At 33.6% G+C, this 27,091-nt stretch overlaps 4 protein-coding genes across 5 annotated transcripts; all 4 read left to right on the top strand.

Annotated features, from left to right (window-relative positions):
• Window positions 1–4,496: 4,496 nt before the first annotated feature.
• Window positions 4,497–5,408, top strand: LOC131002552 (receptor-like protein 19). Its single transcript, XM_057929022.1, has one exon. The coding sequence runs from the start codon at window positions 4,497–4,499 to the stop codon at window positions 5,406–5,408; it is 912 nt and encodes a 303-aa protein (XP_057785005.1).
• Window positions 5,409–6,994: 1,586 nt separating this feature from the next.
• Window positions 6,995–11,050, top strand: LOC131002517 (DNA excision repair protein ERCC-1-like). Its single transcript, XM_057928994.1, has 11 exons — window positions 6,995–7,148; window positions 7,351–7,657; window positions 7,743–7,827; window positions 8,235–8,338; window positions 9,361–9,460; window positions 9,543–9,619; window positions 9,824–9,923; window positions 10,045–10,116; window positions 10,205–10,273; window positions 10,399–10,693; window positions 10,874–11,050. Exons 2-11 carry the CDS (start codon window positions 7,410–7,412, stop codon window positions 10,900–10,902), a joined length of 1,179 nt encoding a protein of 392 aa, XP_057784977.1. The 5' UTR covers window positions 6,995–7,148; window positions 7,351–7,409; the 3' UTR covers window positions 10,903–11,050.
• Window positions 11,051–14,485: 3,435 nt separating this feature from the next.
• LOC131002513 (3-ketoacyl-CoA synthase 19-like) lies at window positions 14,486–24,875 on the top strand. 2 transcript variants are annotated; one of them, XM_057928990.1, is made up of 4 exons: window positions 14,486–14,686; window positions 20,766–21,166; window positions 21,888–22,310; window positions 24,345–24,875. In XM_057928990.1, the coding sequence occupies exons 2-4, from the start codon at window positions 21,021–21,023 to the stop codon at window positions 24,718–24,720; spliced, it is 945 nt and encodes a 314-aa protein (XP_057784973.1). In that variant the 5' UTR covers window positions 14,486–14,686; window positions 20,766–21,020; the 3' UTR covers window positions 24,721–24,875. The 2 variants fall into 2 exon arrangements, with proteins under 2 accessions (XP_057784973.1, XP_057784972.1); XM_057928989.1 differs by lacking the exon at window positions 14,486–14,686 and having other exon boundaries at window positions 20,566–21,166.
• Window positions 14,487–17,180, top strand: LOC131002551 (DNA excision repair protein ERCC-1-like). The gene is made up of 8 exons (XM_057929021.1): window positions 14,487–14,741; window positions 15,225–15,337; window positions 15,490–15,589; window positions 15,672–15,748; window positions 15,956–16,055; window positions 16,177–16,248; window positions 16,338–16,406; window positions 16,532–17,180. The coding sequence occupies exons 1-8, from the start codon at window positions 14,487–14,489 to the stop codon at window positions 16,835–16,837; spliced, it is 1,092 nt and encodes a 363-aa protein (XP_057785004.1). The 3' UTR covers window positions 16,838–17,180.
• Window positions 24,876–27,091: the final 2,216 nt, after the last annotated feature.

Genomic DNA, 27,091 nt, shown 5'->3' with positions numbered 1-27,091 from the left:
AAATAAGAGTAAGAAATAAAAAGTTAGTGGTGGAGTAGTGTCCAAAAATGACAATGCACACTCTTACGGGCCGGAGGAAGTAGTCTCCAAAAATTCTAGGCTCACAAGAACAGATTTAGATTTGAATATAAAGGGCATTTGTAGGCTTCTAGTCTCCAAAATTCTAGGCTCAAAATAAAATGCTAGCATATTTTAAGCATGTATCTTGGGAATAAGAAATTCCACAATGCTATGAAAACTTCAGCAAATCTTTGGCCATCTTTGGTTCAATTATAAATCAGTTTAGTGGCAAAAAAATTAGACGGAACATACATAAATTATCTATCATCCATTTCCTAATTTGGTGGTTTTAGATGCATTTGTTGAAAAGATATTTCAAATTATTTGTCAAGTAATTCTTGTGAAGGTTTGCTACTAACTTTCAGGTACAATACCATCCACCATTGAGAATCTAACAAAATATCTTGTGTGCATTGCTAATTGATTTATACTTTAAAGGCATTTAGCAAATAATAAAGTTTCAGTGTATGTTTTCAAGTACAAAATAAAATGTGTTTCTTACTATGCTCCATCTTTAAAGTGATTGAAATGAAGGGTTCTTCAATGTTTAGGTCCAATACCATCCACCATTGGGAATTTATCAAATCTGCGGGATTTATATCTCTCTTCCAACAAATTAAATGGTGAGCTCCCATTCTCCATCTGCAACTTGACATAACTTCTTTACAAACTTGATCGGATCTTTGGCCATTTTTGTTTAAACTAGTCTTTTTAATATTTTACATTTGTTAAGATAAGATATGTGATTTGTTCTAATTCCTTTGCCAATGCATGTACAATATGACATAGCTAATTTAGTTTTCCCGGCTTGTTAAATGACATTAAGTATATGAGACATGCGTGGGTGATATAAGAATAGTAGTTGTAATTTAATTTGTGTCAAAAGATCTGAGTGCTTTACATCTCTATCTTTAAATTGATTTTGATTTATATGAAGGGTGCTCCAATTTTCTATCAAATCTGCAACTTGACATCCCTTCAATTTCTTATTCTCTCAAGTAACAGTTTGGAAGGGTCAATTCCGTTGTGGCTCAATGATTTGACTTCCACGCGGCATTGTCACATAAGTCAAATAATGATTTTTTGTAACACGAGTTTTAATAAAATGTTAAATAAGTTTATTGGGAGTTGAAAAAGTGATTAACTTTATTAAAAAAATAAAATAAGAAATAAAAAAATTAGTGATGTAGTAATGTCCAAAAATGGCAATGCACACTCTTATGTGCCGGAGTAAGTAGTCTCCAAAAATTCTAGGCTCACAAGAACAGTTTTAGATTTGAATATAAAGGGCATTTGTAGGCTTCTAGTCTCCAAAATTCTAGGCATATTTTAAATCAACTATTACTCTCTTTTTTATTAAAAAAAGATTAATAACGATTTTTCATTTTCCCAATAGTGATTCAAATCCCTAATCTATTAATTGGAAGTGGAGAACTTTACCAATTGAGTCACGCTTCGATATGAAATTAACTATATACTTGTAACTTTGCATGACTATATATGACTTTGAACTGATTAGATATAAATTCTTGCACATTAATCTTTTTGCAATAAACCGTATGCTTTGATTAAAAAAAAATAACATTTTAATTTTATTTTAACAACTTAATACCAATTTGTAAATATCAGAGGGCCCACAAAACTTAATTGATATTGGTGCTCATGATTACTTTGGTAGACTCTAAACCGAATTATTGACCACTACTTAGCCCATATCAATATTGCTCATGATTACTACGGTGGGCTCTTATTATTATTATTATTATTATTATTATTATTATTATTATTATTATTATTTCTCTCTCTTTTTCTATACTTGACTCGGTTTACATCGATCTAATTAAATGGAATTGTTTACAAATTAGCCCATATGACGATATATATCCACTTTCATATAATTAGAAAAAGCACACCACTAACTAATTTTCTAATAGTAATTATGATTTTAGATTGGTTAGATTAACTATATATGACTCTGCATTGAATAGGTTAGATATAAATTCTTGTACATTAATCTTTTAGCAATAAACCGTATGCTTTGATAAAAAAAATGACTTTTTAATTTTATTTTAACAATTGAAAACCAATTTGTATATATCAGAGGCCCCACTTAATTGAACCATTGCCAAGACTAAATTGAACCGAGTCAAAATTATTTGGATTGAACAATTACCATTTAATATTCACCTAATAATGTATTCAAATTGACAAAAACGAACCATTAAATATAGTGTTCTAATTATACTTATTATTTTTGTGGTGGTGTTATAATAATCAAATCAATTTTTTTACGACTTGGCAATCAAAGAGATTGATTATGTATATCTTGGGAATAAGAAATTACACAATGCTATGAAAACTTTAGCAAATCTTTGGCCATCTTTAGTTCAATTATAAATCAGTTTAGTGGTAAAAAATGAGATATATGGAACATTACATAAATTAACTGTCGTCCATTTCCTAATTTGTTGGTTTTAGATACATTTGTTGAAAAGATATTTCAAATTATCTGCCAAAGTAAATGGTGAGCTTCCACTCCATCTGCAACTTGACATCCCTTGCTATCTGCAACTTGGCAGAAACGCTTGCAAAACTTGATCAGATCTTTAGCTTATTTTGTTTTCTTAGCTTGCTGGCTTCTTCTCATATAACTAATTTATGCTTAGTTAGATAAATACTCTAACAGCAGTTGGATTTTCTGTTTCCAGCCATATTGGATCTTCTATTTTCTCAATGTTAACAGATGTTAAATTGTGATGTCATCAAGTATACTTGGTGTGCATGTCTTCGTGATACAGGGAAATATAAGATTTGTAACAAAATATCTTGTGTGCATTGCTAATTGATTTATACTTTAAAGGCATTTAGCAAATAATAAAGTTTCAGCGTATGTTTTCAAGTACAAAACAAAATGTCTTTCTTACTATCCTCCATCTTTAAAGTGATTGAAATGAAGGGTTCTTCAATTTTTAGGTCCAATACCATCCACCATTGGGAATCTATCCAATTTGCGAGTGCTAGATCTCTCTTCCAACAAATTAAATGGTGAGCTTCCATTCATCATCTGCAACATGATATAATAACTTTTTTACAAACTTGATTGGATCTTTGGCCATTTTGGTTTGAACTAGTCTTTTTAATATTTTACATTTGGTAAGATGAGATATGCAATTTGTCTAATTCCTTTGCCAATGCATGCACAATATGAATTAGAACACGAATGATATTAATAATAAAAGAAAAAAAATAGAAAACACTTTTTTTCGAATTGTATGACTTAGCTAATTTGTGTCAAAAAATCTGAGTGCTTTACATCTCTATCTTTAAAGTGATTTATATGAAGGGTTTTCCAATTTTCAGGTCCAATACCATCCACCATTGGAAATCTATCAAATTCTTATTTGGGGTATTTAAGCCTCTCTTCCAACAAATTAAATGGTGAGCTTCCATTCTCCGTGTGCAACATGACATCCCTTCAAATTCTTATTTTCTCAAATAACAGTTTGGAAATCTTTAGACATTTTTCATCTAAATGCAAATCACTTTAGTGGCCCCATTCCATCAATATTTATGAGAAGGTGTATTTTTGAGTCTAACAATTTGAGTGTTAATAAATTGCAACAAAATTTGCCTATACGTGTGTTCATATAAGATATGATATTTGTCTAATTCCTTTGTCACTCCATGTGCAATATGAAATAGAAAAGGATGACTTATCTAATTTTGAATCTTTGATTTCTCAACTTGCTAGGTTGTTCTCATTTAATTAACTCGTGCTTAATTAACCAAATACTTTAACAATAGTTGGATTTGTTGTTTCCAGCCATATTGTAACTCTATTAATTTTAAGGATCAATGTTAGCAAATGCTATATTAAATTGAGATGCCATTGAATATATGAGACATGCATGGGTGATATAAGAATAGAAGAGATAATTTAATTTCTATCAAAATACTTCACGTGCATAAAATGTATTTCTTCATTGCCATGTTTCTTTATGTATCCAGATTGTCTCTAAAGCAATATATATCTACGTTGACTTCTCAAACTTCCAGGTCCAATACCATCCACCATTGGGAATCTATCAAATTTATATTTATTACAACTCTCTTCCAACAAATTAAATGGTGAGCTTCCATTCTGCATCTGCAACTTGACATCCCTTCGGTTTCTTCTACTCTCAAATAACAGTTTGGAAGGGACAGTTCCACAATGCTTTCGAAACTTGAGCAAATCGTTGTCCATATTTCATTTAAATGCAAATAACTTTAGTGGCCCCATTCCATCAATATTTATCAAAGGGTGTAGTCTTCTCTCCATCAATTTGAGTGGTAATAAATTGCAAGGAAGATTACCTAAATCCTTAATCAATTGCAAAAGTCTGAAGGGTCTAGACGTTGGAAATAATAGAATACAAGATGAATTTCCGTTTTGGATGGAAGGTCTTCCTGACCTTAAAGTGCTCGTCTTGAAGTCTAACAAGTTTGATGGTAACATGTCGCTGCCTTCACGAAGTAACCTTCCATTTCAAAAGTTGCAAGTTTTAGATATATCTGACAATGAATTTGTGGGGTCTCTCCCTCAAACATATTTCAAGAACTTTAGAGGAATGATGGATGTGAAGGAAAATAAGACAGATCTAATTACAAGTAGTGATGATGCCTCTTTTCTAAGGTATGTGGAGATGAGAATCACCTTGAAAGGTTTGGATCTGTTATTGAAGAGACTGTTGAAAACCTTTACAACCATTGACTTATCCTCCAACAATTTCTCTGGTAGTATTCCAGATTCCATAGGTAATCTGAATTCTCTGAGATACTTGAATTTGTCCCACAATAATCTCATGGGACACATACCTGCATCTCTTGGAAATATAAGTGTGCTTGAATCATTGGACTTGTCATCGAACAAATTGGATGGAAGAATTCCAAGTGAATTGACGAGGTTGACATTTCTTGCGAAATTAAACCTGTCAATGAATAATCTAGTGGGGCAAATACCACAATCTACTCAGTTTTCCACATTTGAGAATGATTCATATGTGGGAAACTTGAGATTGTGTGGATTTCCGTTGACGAGAAAATGCAACGAGGAGAATGGGCAGCAGATGCAGCCAGAAGAAGAAGAAGAAGAAGAAGAGTATGGATTTATAGATGGATTTGGATGGAGAAGTGTGGTGATGGGATATGGATGTGGAATCATAGTTGGAATTGGAATTGGTTGTTGGATTATTCGATTTGGAAGGCCAAGATGGTTGGTGGAATTCTTTTTTGGTGTTGGATATACATACAAGAAGAACAAGAAGAAGACAAGGAAGAGAGCTACTCCAACACAGAGGAGAACTTGATTCAAGACAAATATATATTATGAGCTTTTCTTTCTTGCTTTTTTGTTCTTTTCCAGACATCAGATTGTTGTTTTATGATTGCTACTTGTGAGTTTGTGCTTTTGAGTTTATACAATGTTGTTTATGTTCAAATTTGCTAAGTTTAATTTTATCTCATTTAAAATAGTTTTGTGATGGAGTCTCGTTATTAGGCTTTTTTTTCATGTAGGCTTTTTGTCGCACACTTGGCGGACTGATTTTCGCTATTCTTCTCTAGTGATAACTTGGATGCATTTTAGATTGGATATATCATATAATCCACCCAACTTTGCATTGATAAACGATTGTAAGCCGATTTATCAATCACGTGTCCAATCATGCAAACCAAATATTTGATTAAAGTGAATTATTTTATCAATCATTTTGTTTTTTCCCACGAAATATATTGTTATAAAAATGATTCAAATAATTATTTAAATTTTTAACGACGTCGTTTTGATTGCGAGTTCAACTTAAAAAATATCATGTCACTCATGAATAATTATCGTCTATCATTAATTAAATCAATTAAGCTAGCTAGTTAAATATAAAAGAATTATTTGGATAATTTTTTAATAACAATATATTTCATGGGGAAAAAATGAGCCAAAGTTCATGTACTTTTTTTGACAATTCTCAAAGTTCATAAAAAAAATGAGTGGAAAATCCAAAATAAGCTCAAAGTTCGTGTATTTAGTTTAGGCGTTAATAACTCTTTATCTTTTTGTATTTATTGCTACTTATGTGGTCGTTCTTGATTTTGACAAATGACATATAATTATATACTCCCTCCGTTTTTTTTTAAGTGTCCTATTAAGATAAATTTATTGTTCCTTTTTAAGTGTCCTATTTCAAAATTTGAGAATAAAAAATGACAAAGTTCCTATTTTACCCCTTTTTAAATGTCCTATTTCAAAATTTGAGAATAAATTTATTACACTTTGAAAATAATAAATATGGGCACAAAAGTAATACTCCAACTTCCTTGATATATGTACTTTTTTTTTCATAGGACACTTAAAAAAACGGAGGGAGTATGTTTTAATTATTAAATTTGAAGTTAATTAATATGTTCAATAATATCCTAAATTGTAACACTTTTTTCAAGTTGATGGTAAATTATATTCCCTCCGTCCACTAATTTATGGCCTAGGAGGCAAAACACGGGTTTTAAGAAAAAATGTATTTTTATTAGTTGAGTGGAGAAATGGACCCACAATTTATTAAAGTCAATGCAATTAGGCCACAATTTATTAAAGGGATCCACAATTTTGATTAAAATATGAATATAAACTTACCCAAAATAGATAGGACATAAATTGGTGGACGAACCAAAAAGACAAGTAGGCCATAAATTAGTGGACGGACCAAAAAGGCAAGTTGATGGTAAATTATATATCGACTTTGACAAATTACTCTATCCAAACCAAACCACAAGAAACAATGCAAATATATCTTCAAACAATTTTTTCAGTATGTGAAACTATGTAGAAATGACTTTTTTAATACTTCATAGATTAAAACGATGTCGTTTTGATCCAAGATAAGTTGAAAGAGTTTTACAGTTCATATTTAATATTGTTTCTCCCAATTCTCTCCTTGGCCGCGTTTCTCCGCCGCCGTCTGGAGCATCGGTAAGCAAGCCGCCGCCGCCGCCGCCGCAGTGCGCATCATCCGTTCCGGCTAAATTGTTCCGCTATCACTTCTGCTCTTCCATTCGAGGTACTTCTCCTCCTTCATCTAAATTAGGTCGATTTATATGGGACCACTTTCTGAAACAAATTATGTTGTTAATTTGTTGTAATTCATGGATGTAATTTGTCCCGTAAGACTTCTTCGGAAGAATTCGGTAGAATTTCCTGTAGTGAAGGCTGAATTTTTACTGAATTGATTTGGTTGTATGTGTTTATTGAATGTTCTGAAGGTTGGGTAAAATTATAATGTAAAATTTGGAAGGGTGAATTAGGAGAGTGAGTTGTGAAGATGGAAAACAGAGGTGATCCTGAGCAGCAGAAACAGAATAATGCATCATTTGTTGTGAAAATACCTTCATATGAAGAGGTGGTTGAGAGCTCCCAACCTAAGTCGCAATCTTTATTCGAGCCTTCCTCCTCCTTTTCGCAAGCTTTCAATTTTATCAAAAACACTGAATTTTACACCACCCCGCCATCTGCACCGCTGGCTCAGTCCTCCAAAGATGCCCCTTCATCCTCTCAAGGATCTTATCCAAGGTCTCTATCTCCCTCTCTCTATATATAATTATGAGAATGCGTTTTGCTTTAGAGTGGTTAATGTAGGATGTTGGTTGTGTTGAAGGCAAACCATTCAATCTGAAGCTCCTTCCACTTCAGTTTCATCAGCTGGTGCAAATCGGAATGCCATCATCGTTAGCCATAGACAGGTGAGTTTTTTTGTGCACTATAACCAATATGTTCAATCAATAATAATGCTTTAGCATGTGAAACTCATCGTTAATGTTTAATTTGTTATTTGTTATGTGAGCTCAACATGACTAAACGTAACCTGGGGAGCCAGTTAAAAAGTGTAGATTAGCCACCAAAATTTTGATATAATGCATTTTTTAACCTCTATCGGCATAAAACTTGGTGACTTGTATTTGTTATTTTGTTCAAATTACATGTAGTTTGGCCTGTTATAAGCTGGCGATGCCTTCCAAATTCTGAGACTGTAAACTGTTGTGGCATTTTCATGCTCCATTGGGAATAGATAACTATGTTTTCCAGGTCCTGTAGGTTGATACTTGATAATATGATTTCTAAATTTTCCCATGTTTGTCTTGTAATGCAGAAGGGCAACCCTTTGCTAAAGCATATAAGGAATGTTCGATGGGTTTTCGCTGATGTTGTTTGCGACTACTTGTTGGGCCAAAATGCTTGTGCGCTTTATTTGAGGTTTGAAGTCAAGTACAATTTCATCGATGTTTATATGTTGGGAATCAAGTACATTTCCTATGGCATGGTTTGACAGCACTCTTATTCCGATGTAGCCACTATTATGATCATAGAAACATGTGTTTTGGCACAGGCTCTTGAGATAACAATATCTTGACACCATCATATTGAAATACACCTATTTGATCTAACTGAAATCTTGAGAAAGGACCTTTAACAACGCCTCTGTGCAACAATGAGGACCGTAAACCTAACTTGGCCACTTCCTTTTGCCTTGGGTTTATTTTTTATTTGCAAAATCTTGGTTAACTAGTACTTTTTGGCTTCCAAAGACCAGAATTTGAACGAAAGTAAATTTATAATTTGATACCCAGAAAGCAAGATATAATATCATTAACAAACTGAGAAAAAAAACGGCATTTTGTTATACTATGGTTATATATATGAAGGGTTTGATGTGGATGCTAAAAGCATCTTGATTATGTCCCTTTCTCTAACTGTTCTGAATATTAAGCACTTCCTAATTTTGCTTGTGGGAAATTGAACAAAATTCTATGAGAGAGAGAGAGTATGTTTTATTGCTCAGAAAAGGTTGTTGAGAAGTTACAAGGAAGCAATGTGTTTCATAGAAATGAAAATACCTGGAAGGCAAAATGTGACATGCTTAGCCTGTCAGGCATATTTGTATTACTTTGTTCTGCTAATGTGACACATATTCCAGCTTTCAACCTAGATTATTAATGTTTCATTATTCTAGGACTTAAAGCCAAGTCTGGTGATTTATGCTGCTCTAGATGATGAGAATGTCTTCCCTCATCCATTTTCATTTTGCTGTTATCTGCATTTGACCAATGTTCAGAAAATTAAGAGGTTATATCCCTTATCAATGGATTTTGATACTTTTAGTCCTCATTGCATATTGTTAGAATCAAGCCTACATGTTAGCATATCTTTCCATTGTTCATTCAGTTAGTATAGTGATCCTCTTATATAATCAGGATTTGTTCTCTTGTCTTGTTCAGTCTTCGCTATCATCTTCTACATCCAGATTATCTGTATTTTCGGATAAGGGAACTGCAAAAGAATTTCAAGCTTCGCGTCGTATTATGCCATGTTGATGTGGTAAGCCTCTGATATTATCTTATACAAATTTTGAACTAAATTTTCATATGGGGTCTCTGATTTTCTCCCCTGTTGGTACCAGGAAGATGTTGTTAAGCCTCTACTTGAAGTCACAAAAACGGCACTACTCCATGACTGCACTCTTTTATGTGCTTGGAGGTATCTTTTCTGTGTCTGGTGCCTATGTTACAATGAAAATTATTACTTCATCAACGTTTATTTTTCGGAGTTGAAAAAGAATTGTCATTGAATAAATTGGTTTTTGAAACTAGAAAACTGCTAAAGCCCTTGCCCCCTTCTTACCCTTTCTTATGTAATTTGTTTTACGTTACCCGACTGGTTTTTTGCCTTTTCTTTATTTAGCTTGGAAGAGTGTGGTCGGTACCTGGAGACCATTAAAGTTTATGAAAATAAACCTGCCGATCTTATTCAGGGACAGATGGATATGGACTACATTTCACGGGTATGGCTCATTTCAATGATAGTTTATTAGCTTTCGTAGTTAGGAAGCTTATGACATTCGACAAACTATTTCCTGCTGATTAACATAATATAACTGATACTAATGCCGTGTTCTGTTATAGTTAAACCATGCACTCACATCAATCCGGCATGTTAACAAGACAGATGTTGTTACTCTTGGGTCTACATTCGGGGTAAGGCTCTGTTTTTTTATTATGCACTTGATTCTATTGGTTACTAATTTTGTTCTTTTGCACTGACTTGGAATTTTACGAAATTTAGTCTCTTTCCAGTATCATGGACGCATCAATGGAAGATCTTGCCCGTTGCCCGGGCATAGGAGAGAGAAAGGTAGGTAATGTGTTTGTCGCGGTTCCTGCACAATGCTGGGTCCAAATCTGATACACAATCATAGTATTGCAGTTTCAGTTATCTAGAGCATGTCTTTAGATAATCATCATTTTTTTCTACGACAGGTCAGACGCTTGTACGATACTTTCCATGAGCCGTTCAAGCGCGCAGTTCCTAACCCTGCTGCGCCCGTTGCTGAAAATCCTATCGCGTCTGTAAGTGAAAGAAACGAGGAAGTTAAGGAGAATCAAGAGACGAGCAAAGAGCATAAGAAAGAAGAAGAGATCAGCGTAAGATCTGCCCTGAAGGCAGCGTTTGCCAAGTACTCCGGCACCAGGGGAAGCAAGAGGAAGGCCGCGGTGCAGGCGGAAACGGAGGAGGATGCAGCCGACACCCGACGAGCCAACGAAGGTGAAGAAGGTACGAGATGAGTCTTTTTACTCAGTTATGAGATGGAGTTACTATAGAAGCTTTTCTCAAGTTATCATAAATCACACCTGAAAAGAGGCTGAGGTTGTTTGTAATCTTTGCAAGAAAGGCTGATGTATTCCAAAAAAAGGTAAAAATAATTATTCCTTACAACATTGAAATGCATTGCAGTTAGGGCTGTAAACGAGTCGAGCTCCTAGATCTCGAGATGTTGATGATACTCAGCTCAGTAGCTGGTGAGCTCATTAAGTGAGTTAACTTGAAAATATGTTATTATTAATTTTGGGACAATTCGATCTTTTTATATTATACTGTAATGAGAATATATAATAATTCATCATTGAATTTATATAATAATTCATCATTGAATTTTTTCATTCTTTGAATATTTCATGTTGGTGATATTGTACGGTATACTCTCTCTGTCCACCAATACGTGTCCTAATTTGTCATTTTTATCCGTTCATTAATTCGTGTTTTACTTATTTTTAGTAATTATTTCCTTAATTACTACCTTATATTTCACACATATGCCATTGAGGGACCCGCCACTTTTAATCTTAAAAAATGTCATTAGTCAATTATACTTACTAACTCTGGATTTTCTTTTTCACTCAACAAATAAACAATACATTTTTTCTTAAAATTTGTGTCCATTTCCCTTGGGACGAATTTAGTATCAAAATGTAAAAAATGAAAAGAAAAAAATGTATCCAAATATCTGACAGAATAAATGTATATACTGCCATTAAATGTGTGATCAGGAAGGGCAATTCTGACTGAGTGGAAAATTCAAAACCAGGCCTTTAAGAGAGAGAGGGATTGTTCAGAATCACATAAGTCATTTTTTGGACTTGGTAAAAAAAAACATTGGATTACATTTTTACTTAATGTCGAGAAGTGACAACCAATGTAGGAACTAAGAAAAAGAGGAATAAGAACGTATTGGAAATTTTAGCATTTTTTTTATCTCATATTATATGATGGAAAATTGTGGGAAAATATTATCACACTAATTGGAGTGAAAAAAGATTGCCATAAAAAAATAAAATGAGTCGTTATCAATTGGACGGTGAGAGTATTTTGGCGAAACGCATTTTGAAGGTTTTTGTATAAATGGTTTTTTTGTTTCGATAGGTTTTTTTTAGAGGATCAAAACTTTCATTTTATTAAATCCCTTTAGTTCTATATATCATCGCGTTATTTCTATTAAAAGCGTCATAAGTTTTTCATCAATTACATTACACGTCATTCTTTTCTATTCATATGCCCTTATATCAATGTATGTATAAAATAAAATTAGAAATATACATTATATATTAATAAAATAGAACATAAACGTAATACAATAATGTCAATCGAGATAATTAAATTAAATCATGTTCTTCCACTTCCACTCTTTAGAGGTTTTAACGAGATCTGACCCTTGTCTACTTTGTTGTGCTTCCAAAGGTTTTTTTTTTTATATTGCAATAAATCTCAATTTAGTTAGTTGATGGGAGTACGAACCCCCAATAAATACTTGTGGGGAAGAAAGTTAAAAGTAAATAAATATAAGAGTAATATATGTGTACGGATCTAGGTTCATAACCACGATAGGTAAAATTTACCTACAAATTAACTAGTATATACTTCATGAGATTTGTACTTTTACTTTTTATCTTTATAGTATATTTTAGCTTTTTCATTATTTTGTTGGTGTTTTATTAATATATAATCTCACTTTAAGTCCTCTTAAGATTTTGTTGTACAATTTCTTGAAATTGTTAGGACCATAACGTGCTTTAATTAAATTCAAAACTTTATAAATAATTTCATGTCTTGGAGCCTTCTTCGGGAAATTCTAATAGCTTTAAGGGCTCGCTTGCTATGCAGTATGGAATAATGTATGATATCTTTGACTGTGATGTTTAATTATTAATTTATTATATATCAATATATATCTTGTTTGATGAGATATTAATATCATGTGATACAGAATCAACAATATATGGATTGTAGATAACAGACTACATTAATTTATAAAGATGTTTGATTTTTTAAAGCAAACAACATATTAGGATGAGCCCTAAATGATATAGTATGCCGTGTTGTGTCGAAAATTTAATATTTTTTTAGGGTTTTGTACAAAAATTAACAACTAATTATTGACCATTTTGCTATTATGGACGGGAGAATTACATTTTATTATTTAAACACATGGTTTGACAGGCTAAATCACATTTTTATATATAAAATCAGAAAGAAAAAAAAAATACAAAATAGTACAACAATTTAATTACAATAATTCAAAAAATTGCCTACACGATGACATGGACTAGTGATCAAAGATTAATTATACAAGTTCAGATTATACCAACAAATTATGCTTTGAGTAGCATGGGTGCATTTATATAGTCATTAAAAAAAATTAAAAAAGAGTTATTGTGATATTAAGTTGGGAGACATAACGAAACCAGCAACTTTCTCTAAATTGTTTTTGCTTGTAAGTTAGGAAACGATGCATAAATGCATTAATATTTGACAACTCATCTAAAACAAGGGGCTCCCCTCCATTAACTCGTACACATTCGTACTACAAAGTTGAAATCAATTTTTATACCAACACTCAATTAATTACATTAGTCACCCCCCTTCAGTCATTTTTATTTATTTATTTATTTTTGTAGGATTATTGTTAAATTATAGTCCAAATTTTGACTACATGGAGTCTTTTGACCAAAACTTAAAAGTATTATAAATATAATCTATATTTATCTCTGTTCACTTAATAGGTCGGGTCACAATTTTGGTTCAACTTAAGAGAGTTTTCGTTGGTTTTTCAGCATTTAAAGAAAAAAAAATCAATTGTTTGTAGGCATTTTATTGGTTTTGATGTCTGTTTCTTGAAGATCACACGTTAATTGGCCGAAAATTTTTACTTGTGTTGTGTGCGTGCCTTGGCCAAGTGTAACGTGGTTAATGCTTGAGGTCAAACGTCTCAATTTGAATCCATTGTCACATAATGTTTTAAAATATTTGTTTCTCCTGCTAGAAAAGATGAACTTGGACTATTAAATAAACAACATATACAAATACAATTTATAATATTTTAAGTTCACATTTTTTGAGCTATAATTTAAGAATAATTCTTTTTTTTTAATTGACAAAAACCGGTGTGGGCAAACCCTAAACTTCTCTTTCTCTTTTTTCTTTGACATAAAAATCAAATATTACGTTCGACTTGAATTTAAAATTATCGGCCTTAAACATTAACAAACACTACTACTGAATCAACACACACGCAAACTTCTCTCTTAAGACAAGAGTTTTCACCGCTTGAATGTTCCGAACAAATAAAAAATCACCCCTCCATCAAACTCCAAACTATAAAACCAAACACACTAACTAACCAACCCCATCACCGCCACCCCCCTCCCCCCCCCCCCCCCCAAACATTAACAACACTACTACTGAATCAACACACGCACGCAGACTTCTCTCTTAAGACAAGAGTTTTCACCGCTTGAATGTTCCCGAACAAATAAAAAGTCACCCCCTCCATCAAACTCCAAACTATAAAACCAAACACACTGCTAACTAACCAACCCCATCACCCCCCCCCCCCCAACATTAACAACACTACTAGTGAATCAACACACGCACGCAGACTTCTCTCTTAACACAAGAGTTTTCACCGCTCGAATGTTCCCGAACAAATAAAGAGTCACCCCCTCCATCAAACTCCAAACTATAAAACCAAACACACTACTAACTAACCAACCCCATCACCCCCCACCCCCAAATGGAAACCCCCACAACCCTCCTCCTCCTCCTCCTCTCTCTCCTCCTCACACTCACCTTCCTCCTCAAGCGCAAGCACTCCACCACCTGCTACATGCTCAACTACGAGTGCTACAAACCCTCCGACCACCTCAAACTCGACACCGAGGCCTCGTGCCGCGTCGTCCTCCGCAACACGAACCTCGGGTGGGAGCAATACAAGTTCCTCCTCAAAACCATCGTCAGCTCCGGCCTCGGCCACTTCCTTTTGCCTTGGGTTTATTTTTTATCTGCAAAATCTTGGTTAACTAGTACTTTTTGGCTTCCAAAGACCAGAATTTGAACGAAAGTAAATTTATAATTTGATACCCAGAAAGCAAGATATAATATCATTAACAAACTGAGAAAAAAAAAACGGCATTTTGTTATACTATGGTTATATATATGAAGGGTTTGATGGGGATGCTAAAAGCATCTTGATTATGTCCCTTTCTCTAACTGTTCTGAATATTAAGCACTTCCTAATTTTGCTTGTGGGAAATTGAACAAAATTCTATGAGAGAGAGAGAGAGTATGTTTTATTGCTCAGAAAATGTTGTTGAGAAGTTACAAGGAAGCAATGTGTTTCATAGAAATGAAAATACCTGGAAGGCAAAATGTGACATGCTTAGCCTGTCAGGCATATTTGTATTACTTTGTTCTGCTAATGTGACACATATTCCAGCTTTCAACCTAGATTATTAATGTTTCATTATTCTAGGACTTAAAGCCAAGTCTGGTGATTTATGCTGCTCTAGATGATGAGAATGTCTTCCCTCGTCCATTTTCATTTTGCTGTTATGTGCATTTGACCAATGTTCAGAAAATTAAGAGGTTATATCCCTTATCAATGGATTTTGATACTTTTAGTCCTCATTGCATATTGTTAGAATCAAGCCTACATGTTAGCATATCTTTCCATTGTTCATTCAGTTAGTATAGTGATCCTCTTATATAATCAGGATTTGTTCTCTTGTCTTGTTCAGTCTTCGCTATCATCTTCTACATCCAGATTATCTGTATTTTCGGATAAGGGAACTGCAAAAGAATTTCAAGCTTCGCGTCGTATTATGCCATGTTGATGTGGTAAGCCTCTGATATTATCTTATACAAATTTTGAACTAAATTTTCATATGGGGTCTCTGATTTTCTCCCCTGTGGGTACTAGGAAGATGTTGTTAAGCCTCTACTTGAAGTCACAAAAACGGCACTACTCCATGACTGCACTCTTTTATGTGCTTGGAGGTATCTTTTCTGTGTCTGGTGCCTATGTTACAATGAAAATTATTACTTCATCAACGTTTATTTTTCGGAGTTGAAAAAGAATTGTCATTGAATAAATTGGTTTTTGAAACTCGAAAACTGCTAATGCCCTTGCCCCTTTCTTTTTACCCTTTCTTATGTAATTTGTTTCACGTTACCCGACTGGTTTTTTTCCTTTTCTTTATTTAGCTTGGAAGAGTGTGGTCGGTACCTGGAGACCATTAAAGTTTATGAAAACAAACCTGCCGATCTCATTCAGGGACAGATGGATATGGACTACATTTCACGGGTATGGCTCATTTCATTGATAGTTTATTAGCTTTCGTAGTTAGGAAGCTTATGACATTCGACAAACTGTGTACTGCTGATTAACATAATATAACCGATACTAATGTCCTGTTCTGTTATAGTTAAACCATGCACTCACATCAATCCGGCATGTTAACAAGACAGATGTTGTTACTCTTGGATCTACATTCGGGGTAAGGCTCTGGTTTTTTAGTTATGCACTTGATTCTATTGGTTACTAATTTTGTTCTTTTGCACTGACTTCGATTTTTACCAAATTTAGTCTCTTTCCAGTATCATGGACGCATCAATGGAAGATCTTGCCCGTTGCCCGGGCATAGGAGAAAGAAAGGTAGGTAATGTGTTTGTTGCGGTTCCTGCACAATGCTGGGTCCAAATCTGATACACAATCATAGTATTGCAGTTTCAGTTATCTAGAGCATGTCTTTAGATAATCATCATTTTTTTCTACGACAGGTCAGACGCTTGTACGATACTTTCCATGAGCCGTTCAAGCGCGCAGTTCCTAACCCTGCTGCGCCTGTTGCTGAAAATCCTATCGCGTCTGTAAGTGAAAGAAACGAGGAAGTTAAGGAGAATCAAGAGACGAGCAGAGAGCATAAGAAAGAAGAAGAGATCAGCGTAAGATCTGCCCTGAAGGCAGCGTTTGCCAAGTACTCCGGCACCAGGGGAAGCAAGAGGAAGGCCGTGGTGCAGGCGGAAACGGAGGAGGATGCAGCCGACACCCGACGAGCCAACGACGGTGAAGAAGGTACGAGATGAGTCTTTTCACTCAGTTATGAGATGGAGTTACTATAGAAGCTTTTTTCGAGTTATCATAAATCACACCTGAAAAGAGGCCGTTTAGGTGGTTTGTAATCTTTGCAAGAAAGGCTAATGTATTCCAAAAAAAGGTAAAAATAATTATTCCTTACAACATTGAAATGCATTGCAGTTAGAGTTGTAAACGAGTCGAGCTCCTAGATCTCGAGATGTTGATGATACTCAGCTCAGTAGCTGGTGAGCTCATTAAATGAGTTAACTTGAAAATACGTGATTATTAATTTTGGGACAATTTGATCTTTTTATATTATAATTAGTAATGAGAATATATAATAATTCATCATTGAATTTTCTCATGCTTTGAATATTTCATGTTGGTGATATTGTACGTTATACTCCCTCCGTTCACCAATTCGTGTCCTAATTTGCCATTTTTGTATGTCCACCAATTCGTGTTTTTATTTTTAGTAACTATTTCCTTAATTACTACCCTTATATTTTACACTTATTTACACATATGCCATTGTGATACCCATCACTTTTAATCTTAAAAAATGTCATTAGTCAACTATACGTACTAATTGTGGGTTCCTTTCTTCATTCAACAAATAAATAATACATTTTTTTTAAAACCCGTGTGACCGTGTCACTTTCAGTCTTTCTCTTAGGACACGAATTGATGGACGGAGGGAGTAAGAATTTAGTATCAAAATGTGAAAAATGAAAAGAAAAAAATGTATCCAAATATCTGACAGAATAAATGTATATACTGCCATTAAATGTGTGATCAGGAAGGGCAATTCTGACTGAATGGAAAATTCAGAACCAGGCCTTTAAGAGAGAGAGAGATTGCTCAGAATCACATAAGTCGTTTTTTGGACTTGGTAAAAAAATAACTACAATATAGAGAATATGATAAAATAACTGAATTTTATTTTTCTTTTAAAAAATAAGTTAAATAAATTAAATTATTTTTTATTTAAGTAAATTGTGGGTGACCACAATATGGCTGTTTAGCATTACTCTTAATTTTTACTACTTAGTATGATGATTTCACGTACTCATTCATATTCTCCACAACAATTGACTGTATAAAAAGTAAAATTTCTTGCTTCCTTAATACTCCTTCCGTCTCATTGATAAATGGTTCATTACTATTCGACACGATTATTAAGAAGAAGAATTATTAAAGAATAAAAGTAATACTAGAAAGTAATATTGCTCACGAGTTTATATGAGAGAAGCTAGTTTCCTTTTTTAGAACAGACCATTATCAATGGGACAAACGAAAAAATAAAGTGAGTCATTATCAATTGCATGGAGGGAGTATATATTTTGGCGAAACACATTTTGAAGATTTTTGTATTAATATTTTTTTGTTTCGATAGGTTTTTTTAGATGATCAAAACTTTCATTTTATTAAGTCCCTTTATATCTACATATCGCGTTAGTTTTTAAAGGATCTATTGAAAACGTCATAAGTTTTTCATCAATTACATTACACATATTCTTTTCTATTCATATGCCCTTATATCAATGTATGTATAAAATAAAATTAGAAATATACATTATATATTAATAAAATAGAACATAACGTAATACAATAATGTCAATCGAGATAATTAAATTAAATCATGTTCCTCCACTCTTTAGAGGTTTTAACGAGATCTGACTCTTGTCTACTTTGTTGTGCTTCCAAAGGTTTTGTTTTGGTTTTTTTTTTTTTTTTTTTGATATTGCAATAAATCTCAATTTATTTAGTTGATGGGAGTACGAACCCCCAATAAATACTTGTGGGGAAAAAAGTTAAAAGTAAATAAATATAAGAGTAATATATATGTACGGATATAGGTTCATAACCACGATAGGTAAATTTTACCTACAAATTAACTAGTATATACTTCACGAGATTTGTACTTTTACTTTTTATCTTTATAGTATATTTTAATATCACCAATATAATTGCTATGAATTAATACACGTACGTTTTAGCTTTTTCATTATTTTGTTGGTGTTCTATCAATATATAAGTCCTCTTAAGATTTTCTTGTACAATTTCTTGAAATTGTTAGGACCATAACTTGCTTTAAATTCAAAACTTTATAAAATATTTCATGTCTTGGAGCCTTCTTTCTAATAGCTTTATAAGGGTTCGCTTGCTATGCATTATGGAATAATGTATGATATCTTTGACTGTGATGTTTATTAATTTATTATATAGGGTGCGGTTATAGTGAGAACCACAATTATCGTGAGAACATAAGAACCAATAAAATTACTGCATCTGCTATACAAATTAATGCATCCGCTATTAAATTTAATGCATCCGAAAAAAATAATTTTTTTGCTCCCTTCAGGATTCGAACCCAGCACCTGCATCCATCCACCAAGATGATGCATCCACCGTAGATCTTGATGATCGAATGGCTTAAAATGGTTCTCCGTTCTTATTTTATTAGTGGTTCTTATTTGAACCTCTCCCTATATATCAATATATATCATGTTTGATGAGATATTAATATCATGTGATACAGAATCAACAATATATGGATTGTAGATAACAGACAACATTAATTTATAAAGATGTTTGATTTTTTAAAGCAAATAACATATTAGGATGCTATAGGTATATGTATCACCCTTATCATGTATAATAAATGAGCCCTAAATGATATAGTATGCCGTGTCGTGTCGAAATTTTAGTATTTTTTTAGGGTTTTGTACAAAAATTAACAACTAATTATTGACCATTTTGCTATTATGGACGGGAGAATTACATTTTATTATTTAAAAACATGTTTTGACAGGCTAAATCACATTTTTATATATAAAATCAGAAGAAGAAAAAAATACAAAATAGTACAACAATTTAATTACAATAATTCAAAAAATTGCCTACACGATGACATGGACTAGTGATCAAAGATTAATTATACAAGTTCAAATTATACCAACAAATTATGCTTTGAGTAGCATGGGTGCATTTATATAGTCTTGAAAAATATTAAAAAAGAGTTATTGTGATATTAAGTTGGGAGACATAACGAAACCAGCAACTTTCTCTAAATTGTTTTTGCTTGTAAGTTAGGAAACGATGCATAAATGCATTAATATTTGACAACTCATCTAAAACAAGGGGCTCCCCTCCATTAACTCGTACACATTCGTACTACAAAGTTGAAATCAATTTTTATACCAACACTCAATTAATTACATTAGTCACCCCCCTTCACTCAATTAATTTAAGAATATTTCTTTTTTTTATTTACAAAAAAGGGTATGGGACGAACCCTAGTCTTCTCTTTCTCTTTTTTAATTCTTTGACAGAAAAATCAAATATGACGTTAGACTTGAATTTAAAATTATCGGCCTTAAACATTAACAATACTACTACTGAATCAACACACGCACGCAGACTTCTCTCTTAAGACAAGAGTTTTCACCGCTTGAATATTCCCGAACAAATAAAAAGTCACCCCTCCATCAAACTCCAAATTATAAAACCAAACACACTAGCTACTAACTAACCAACCCCATCACCCCCCCCCCCCAACATTAACAACAGTACTTCTGAATCAACACACGCACACAGACTTCTCTCTTAAGACAAGAGTTTTCACCGCTTGAATGTTCCCGAACAAATAAAAAGTCACCCCCTCCATCAAACTCCAAACTATAAAACCAAACACACTATATAACTAACCAACCCCATCACCCCCACCCCCCAATGGAAACCCCTACAACCCTCCTCCTCCTCTTCCTCCCTCTCCTCCTCACACTCACCTTCCTCCTCAAGCGCAAGCACTCCACCACCTGCTACATGCTCAACTACGAGTGCTACAAACCCTCCGACCACCTCAAACTCGACACCGAGGCCTCGTGCCGCGTCGTCCTCCGAAACACGAACCTCGGGTGGGAGCAATACAAGTTCCTCCTCAAGACCATCGTCAGCTCCGGCCTCGGCGAGGAGACCCACAGCCCCGCCAACGTCGTCGCCGGCCGAGAAGCCGACCCGTCCCTCCCCGACTCCCTCCAAGAGCTCGACCACATCTTCTTCCAAACCCTAGACAACCTCTTCGCCAAATCCCGAGTCTCGCCGCGGGAGATCGACATCCTCGTCGTCAACGTCTCGCTGCTCTCGCCGGCTCCCTCTCTATCGTCTCGAATCATCAACCGCTACGGAATGCGCTCCGACGTCAAGGCCTTCAACCTCTCCGGCATGGGCTGCAGCGCCAGCCTCGTCGCCGTCGACCTCGTCCGTCAGCTCTTCAACACGTATCGGAATAGGCTCGCCGTCGTCGTCAGCACCGAGTCCCTCGGCCCCAACTGGTACGACGACTGTCTCCTTAATTGACTGTAAATTCACAAACTATTAGTATATATATATTTTTTTTCATATTTTATAACGTTGGTGAATAATTAAATACATAAATTTTGATGATTTTTGAAAATATTACAAAATTAAGATTTTGATTAAATTTTTACAAAATTCTAGATGTGACATCCTGTGTATAGAAATACGTCTATTGGATTGGTCTAGTTTAGAAAACTCGAACCATGCTTAATCGGGAAAAATATAAAAAAGTCAAATTAGATTAATTGGTACCTAAAAACATAAATTTTCGCTGGTAATTCTAGTTTTTTGAAAATTTGAAAATAAATTAAATATTCTACCTCAAAAAATAAACAAACTTTCAATTGTACCGATTTTTCACATCAAATTTATGTCGCCGTTGTTAATTGAAGTGACAAATTAATGTCATCATGACTAGCTGAAGAGGCATAGACATCCATCTATGCCATTCAGTCATCAATCATTTAAAGTATATATGTATTTCAAGCCTCCACCTCAATATTAATTTGAGAACAATTAACAATCGTGTGAAAAATAAAAATAAAAACCATATAAATATTTCATGCGTCCACCACAATATTAATTTAAAATCAATAACAACTGTATAAAAAATAAAAAAATAATAAATAATAAAAATTGAAAGTTCGTATATTTGGAGGCAGAATTCTTAGCTAAAAGCCTTGGATGGATGGACAGGTATCGCGGCGTCGACAAATCGATGATGCTGTCGAACTGCCTATTCCGGTCGGGCGGCTGCTCGATGCTTCTGACGAACCGGCCGGAATTCCGACACCGAGCCATCTTGAAACTCAACCATTTGGTAAGGACGCATTTCGGATCCAACGACGAAGCCTACAACTGCTGCATACAGGTTGAAGATGATCAAGGCTACGCCGGCTTTCGGCTCACGAAGAAGCTCACCAAAGCAGCGGCGCAGGTGTTTGTGATTAATCTCAGAGTTCTGCTGCCGAAGATCTTGCCGCCGTGGGAGATTATCAGATTCATTTTTGTCTATCTCCGGTGGGGTAAGAGGAAGAACAAGCTCATGGAAGCCCTCGCCGGCGGCGGCCTTAATCTCAAGTCCGGCGTTGATCATTTCTGCATACACCCTGGGGGCAGGTAGGTGGAATTATATACATAATTTTTTGGGTGATTAATTATTTTGATTATTAATTTGCGGAATAAGATCTTCCATTCCACAATTTATTATGTCTCACTATTTTATAATTATTTATTATAATTACTACATTGGGCGTCCGCAAATATTATACCACTTTTCTTTTAAGGCAATGGTCCCACTATCCACTTTTATATTTTATCCTTACAAACTCTCTTTATTTACAAAAAAACTCACTCCAACTTCAATTTCAACCACACATCTCATAAAGTGGTGGGACCCGACCCTTTTTCCACTACATTAAAATCATCATCAATTTTATTAAAACTCGTGCCCACCAAAAGTGTTATACTTTTGGCAGAGGGAGTAAATGATATGTTCTGTAAATAATGTATGTGAATAAGATAAATTATAAAAGTATACCGTATATGTCCTCAAATGAAACAGACGATAATGACAAAAACACCACCTTTATTAGTAGGAGTATTATATAATAAACTTACTAATAATATGATGAAGTAAAAAATGTATATATCCCTCATGGGAGAAGATCCATAGAGAATGCTAAATATTTTGAGAATAGAGAATGCGTGAAAAAATAACGAATAAGTCTATAATTTCGATGAATAAAACAATGTAGCGTATGAATAAGATTTAATTTTGGCCTGGGTTTGAATCCTGGGAGGGGCGAGATTTTCACTATATTTACTGAATATATCTGTTCATTAATTATGTTGAATTGTTCGTAAACTTTATAGATTTATTCGTTATTCTTCATTTTGTATATACCTAACACTAATAAATTCGGACCCATATATTAATCTAGGGTTCAAATTTTGTGGTAGCTATTTTTATATCTGCAGTCGAAGATAAGATGTGGTGGGGTTACAAATCCTCCTCGCCTTACACACAAAATGAAACCGTACCGTACTATTTGGCTGGTTTTCTCAATAAATTCTTATAGTCAAAAAATTGAAATCATCAAAAATCAATTCGACAATAGTTCGATTTGAAAAATTGACACTCATCCTTGCTTTCACATGCCGTGACATTTATTGCAAGAGTTCCCTATTTATCACCACGTGCCAATATATATATATATATATATATATATATATATATATATATATATATATCAATTAAAATTTTAAGGAATGAGATAATTTAGTCAATTTTTTAAATTTGACTAAATGTTCGACATCCTTATACGTTCACAATAATACTTGAGATTTGAGGTATTGAATTAGGTGTTTCACCATCCTTCCGATTTTTTTTTTATATGCTTTCATTTGATTTTATAATAATTAATTAAGATTTATTTCATTCAATTATGATATATAATCATTTTTAATTATTTTATTTTTATTAGTTAATAATTTCTTATTAAGAATGATAATATTTGTTTTATTTTAATTTTTGATATAATAGATAAGTACATTTATTATTATTATTATTATTATTATTATTATTATAACACATTTATTTTTTACTCAAAATGAAAATCGAGCTCATTCTATTGGGAAGTCTCAAGAAAAATGAGTCTATTAGAGTAGGACAGAGGGAGTAATAAATAATAGCAAGCTCAATAATCTATTCAGCCCCCACCAAGTAATTTATTTTTTTAATTATTATAAAATCGTTAGATTATTGGTTTTTTGTGCAAATTTTTCATCTAAAATTGTCTTCTAAACGAAAGCAGCAAAATCGAATTATAAAAAAATTATCTTCTAAAAATTTCGAACTCAAAATCTTAAAAATATACTTTCTACGTCCCGGCGAAGATGAGGCATTTTTTTTTTTGGCACGAGATTTAAAGAGTTTGTGTTTAGTGAACAAGTAAAATAAAAAAAAGTACAATAAAAGAGAAAGTGAATGAAAAAATAGCTTTAACTTATTCCAAAGGGAAACGACTCAACTTTGTTGGATGTCTCGAAATGAATACGACTCAGCTTCGTCGGGACAGAGGAAGTAGCTCTTATTTTCTGCGTCCGCCCCTAACAACACGACACCCTAATTTAGTCTTCTAAAAAAAACAGGGCTGTGATCGACGGGGTCGGGAAGAGCCTCGGGCTGAGCGAGTACGACCTCGAGCCGGCTCGGATGGCGCTCCACCGCTTCGGCAACACCTCGGCGGGCGGGCTTTGGTACGTGCTGGGTTACATGGAGGCGAAGAAGCGGCTGAGGAAGGGCGATCGGATCATGATGATCAGCTTCGGAGCTGGCTTCAAGTGCAACAACTGTTTGTGGGAAGTCCTCAGAGACTTGGGCGATGCGAATGTGTGGGAAGATTGCATCCATCGATACCCGCCGCCGAGCCTCGCCAACCCTTTCACCGAGAAATACGGATGGATCAACGATGAGCGTCTCAGCTTCGTTCGGATCGAGGATTGTGTGTTCTCGAGCGACGCTTGAATGATTTAAGCAAGTGTTTTGGTTGAGATCATATGTATTTGAGAAGAGGTTGCTAATTAAGTAAAGTGAAATGCATGTGTGTTGTTCAAATGTAGTAAAAAATAAATGATTGAGTTATACTTTTTTTTTTGATGAAATGAAAAATTAATTTTAAAGATCGTGTGACGGGGGACGACTTGAAAACCTGACACAGGTGGCGACGTCGGTGCGGCTAAAATATTAAAAAAAACATTTTCAAAAATAAATGATTGAGTTATCCTCTTCTTTTTCTTTCTAAATTTGTTGTTGCAAAGAAAATAAATAGGGTTTAATGGTTAAGGGTACAAGTATTAATAGTATGATAATATTACTTCCTTCCTCCAATTGAAAATGGTTTGTATTCTATTTGGGTTATTCCATTATAAGTGGTTTGTTTCTATAAATGACAAAATTTAATTCATAAAAAATATAGGCTCTACTACTTTTAATTAACCACTCTACACATTCTTCTTATTTTACGTGTAATAAAGTAACCTGTAACTTTTAATGGGACATAATGGGTAATTTTTTTTGGAGGTACAATACAACAATATTACGTCACTACTCTACCATTAGACCAACACGTCCTTTCTCATAATCTAGAAACCGTAGCTCTTTTTTATAGCAGTTAAATCTAGATGATATAAAAATTAATGATCTAGATTGAATTCTACTTTCTAGAGGAGAAATTTTTATTTGATCCATCTTTTTAACGAAACTAGCGTACACTGTACGCATAATTAATGTTATTTATTTAATAAAATTAAAAATATAGATATAATATCTATTGTATTTAATTTTTTAATTAACAATTTTGTCTATTTGATTCTACAACTATAGAGAATAGTAAACCCCTTTTAAAATTATACTCAATAGATTTATAAACTATGTAGACTAATAAAATTCTTATGTCTCATTGCACTCAATAAAATACTAAATATTTAGAAGTAAAAGTAAGAAAACAAATTATTAGCTTAATATAATATGTATTTGTCGAAACTATTCTCTTACTTGGCTCTTTTACTGAACATTATTCTATTACTCTTTCATTAATAAGATCTAATATACATTAATCCAAATACCATGTCTTTTATTAATACAAATAGTATTAATCCATTAATATAGCATCGTTGAAATTTTTTATTAGAGTATTCCTAATCTACACTAATATAATATTTAATACAAATAACGTGTCTTGTATTAATACAAATAGTAGTATTAATCCTATAATATAGCATCGCCCAAATTTTCCATTAGATTACTCCTAATCTAAACTCATATTATATTAGATATATATTAAATATATTTAGTGTAATATCTAATAAATTAATATACTCTTATAAATATATAATAATATGTTATTTATAAAAAATAATCTTAAAATAAAATATGTAGTGGGGATAAAATAGGCAATCTACATTTTGTGTCCAATGCATCCTATCACAAATACTCCAGTTGCACCGTGCAACTTATTTCCAGAATAACACTACTTCATTCGGGAAATGACACTTGAACATTTTCGAATGACACTACTTCAACATACAAATGACATTTGAAGATTAGAAATCAGTTGCACGATGCAACCGATTGCACGGGAGAGTGCCTCTTTTTCTATTAGTGTGTATATATATATATTGTAAAAAAAGTACTACATATCATTTGATATTCTCAACTTGGGTTGGTGGACTTAATTAATGACAATATTCGATTAATTAACCACATTTACTACTGCACGACATTTTTTTTCCAAATTAGAGATAGCCAAATAAATTAGTGTTGGCTACAGATATATGTTGCAATCCATTTAATGCAGTCAAGCGATATGTCTGAGTTAGTTAATTTAATGCAATTTTTATGAGGCTAGCTAATTGGACATAAATACTATTTAATGCACCTCAAGCAACGTGTGGTACTTTTTTTTTTTTTTTTTGAATTAGAATTACAGGAATTATCTAAATATAATCAAATAAGCAACTTGTACGCAGGCGAGACCTAACTGCACGCAAGCAGAACCACTATTCACACAAAAGTGGGAAAACTACACCGATCACAAACGGGATTGAACCAAAGACCTCTTACAAAGGAGAGTCGTTGGGTGTCTCAACTTTGCCACTTGCAGCACCGTGTCGTATTAACTCAATACAACAATAAATTTAAAGGAAAATACAGTCATTTATACAGCCTCATAATTTGATTTAAAGATAATTTAAGTCCAAATTAATAATTAAAATACATTATACAAGCATCATAAATTGTTTTGGTGACAATCTTCAATACTAAAATAGATTTCCGGCATCAAGAAGTCTTGGTTTTCTGTCGAGCACCTGGTGAGCGTGCACAGACATTAAAACAG

The sequence above is a fragment of the Salvia miltiorrhiza genome, unplaced genomic scaffold (genome assembly GCF_028751815.1).
Source record: "Salvia miltiorrhiza cultivar Shanhuang (shh) unplaced genomic scaffold, IMPLAD_Smil_shh fragScaff_scaffold_143_1, whole genome shotgun sequence".
NCBI classification, from domain to species: Eukaryota; Viridiplantae; Streptophyta; class Magnoliopsida; order Lamiales; family Lamiaceae; genus Salvia; species Salvia miltiorrhiza.
This window is presented reverse-complemented; position numbering and strand designations above follow the sequence as displayed.

Coding starts and splice junctions, on each gene's coding strand:
- LOC131002551 (XM_057929021.1), top strand. CDS start 14,487: ATGGAAACCCCCACAACCCTCCTCCTCCTCCTCCTCTCTCTCCTCCTC. Junction 14,742..15,224: donor GCCACTTCCTTTTGCCTTGG/GTTTATTTTTTA, acceptor TCATTATTCTAG/GACTTAAAGCCAAGTCTGGT. Junction 15,749..15,955: donor ACTCTTTTATGTGCTTGGAG/GTATCTTTTCTG, acceptor TTCTTTATTTAG/CTTGGAAGAGTGTGGTCGGT.
- LOC131002552 (XM_057929022.1), top strand. CDS start 4,497: ATGGAAGGTCTTCCTGACCTTAAAGTGCTCGTCTTGAAGTCTAACAAG.
- LOC131002513 (XM_057928989.1), top strand. CDS start 20,658: ATGCTCAACTACGAGTGCTACAAACCCTCCGACCACCTCAAACTCGAC. Junction 21,167..21,887: donor GAGTCCCTCGGCCCCAACTG/GTACGACGACTG, acceptor ATGGATGGACAG/GTATCGCGGCGTCGACAAAT. Junction 22,311..24,344: donor TGCATACACCCTGGGGGCAG/GTAGGTGGAATT, acceptor TAAAAAAAACAG/GGCTGTGATCGACGGGGTCG.
- LOC131002517 (XM_057928994.1), top strand. CDS start 7,410: ATGGAAAACAGAGGTGATCCTGAGCAGCAGAAACAGAATAATGCATCA. Junction 7,658..7,742: donor TCTCAAGGATCTTATCCAAG/GTCTCTATCTCC, acceptor GTTGTGTTGAAG/GCAAACCATTCAATCTGAAG. Junction 8,339..9,360: donor GCTTGTGCGCTTTATTTGAG/GTTTGAAGTCAA, acceptor TGTCTTGTTCAG/TCTTCGCTATCATCTTCTAC.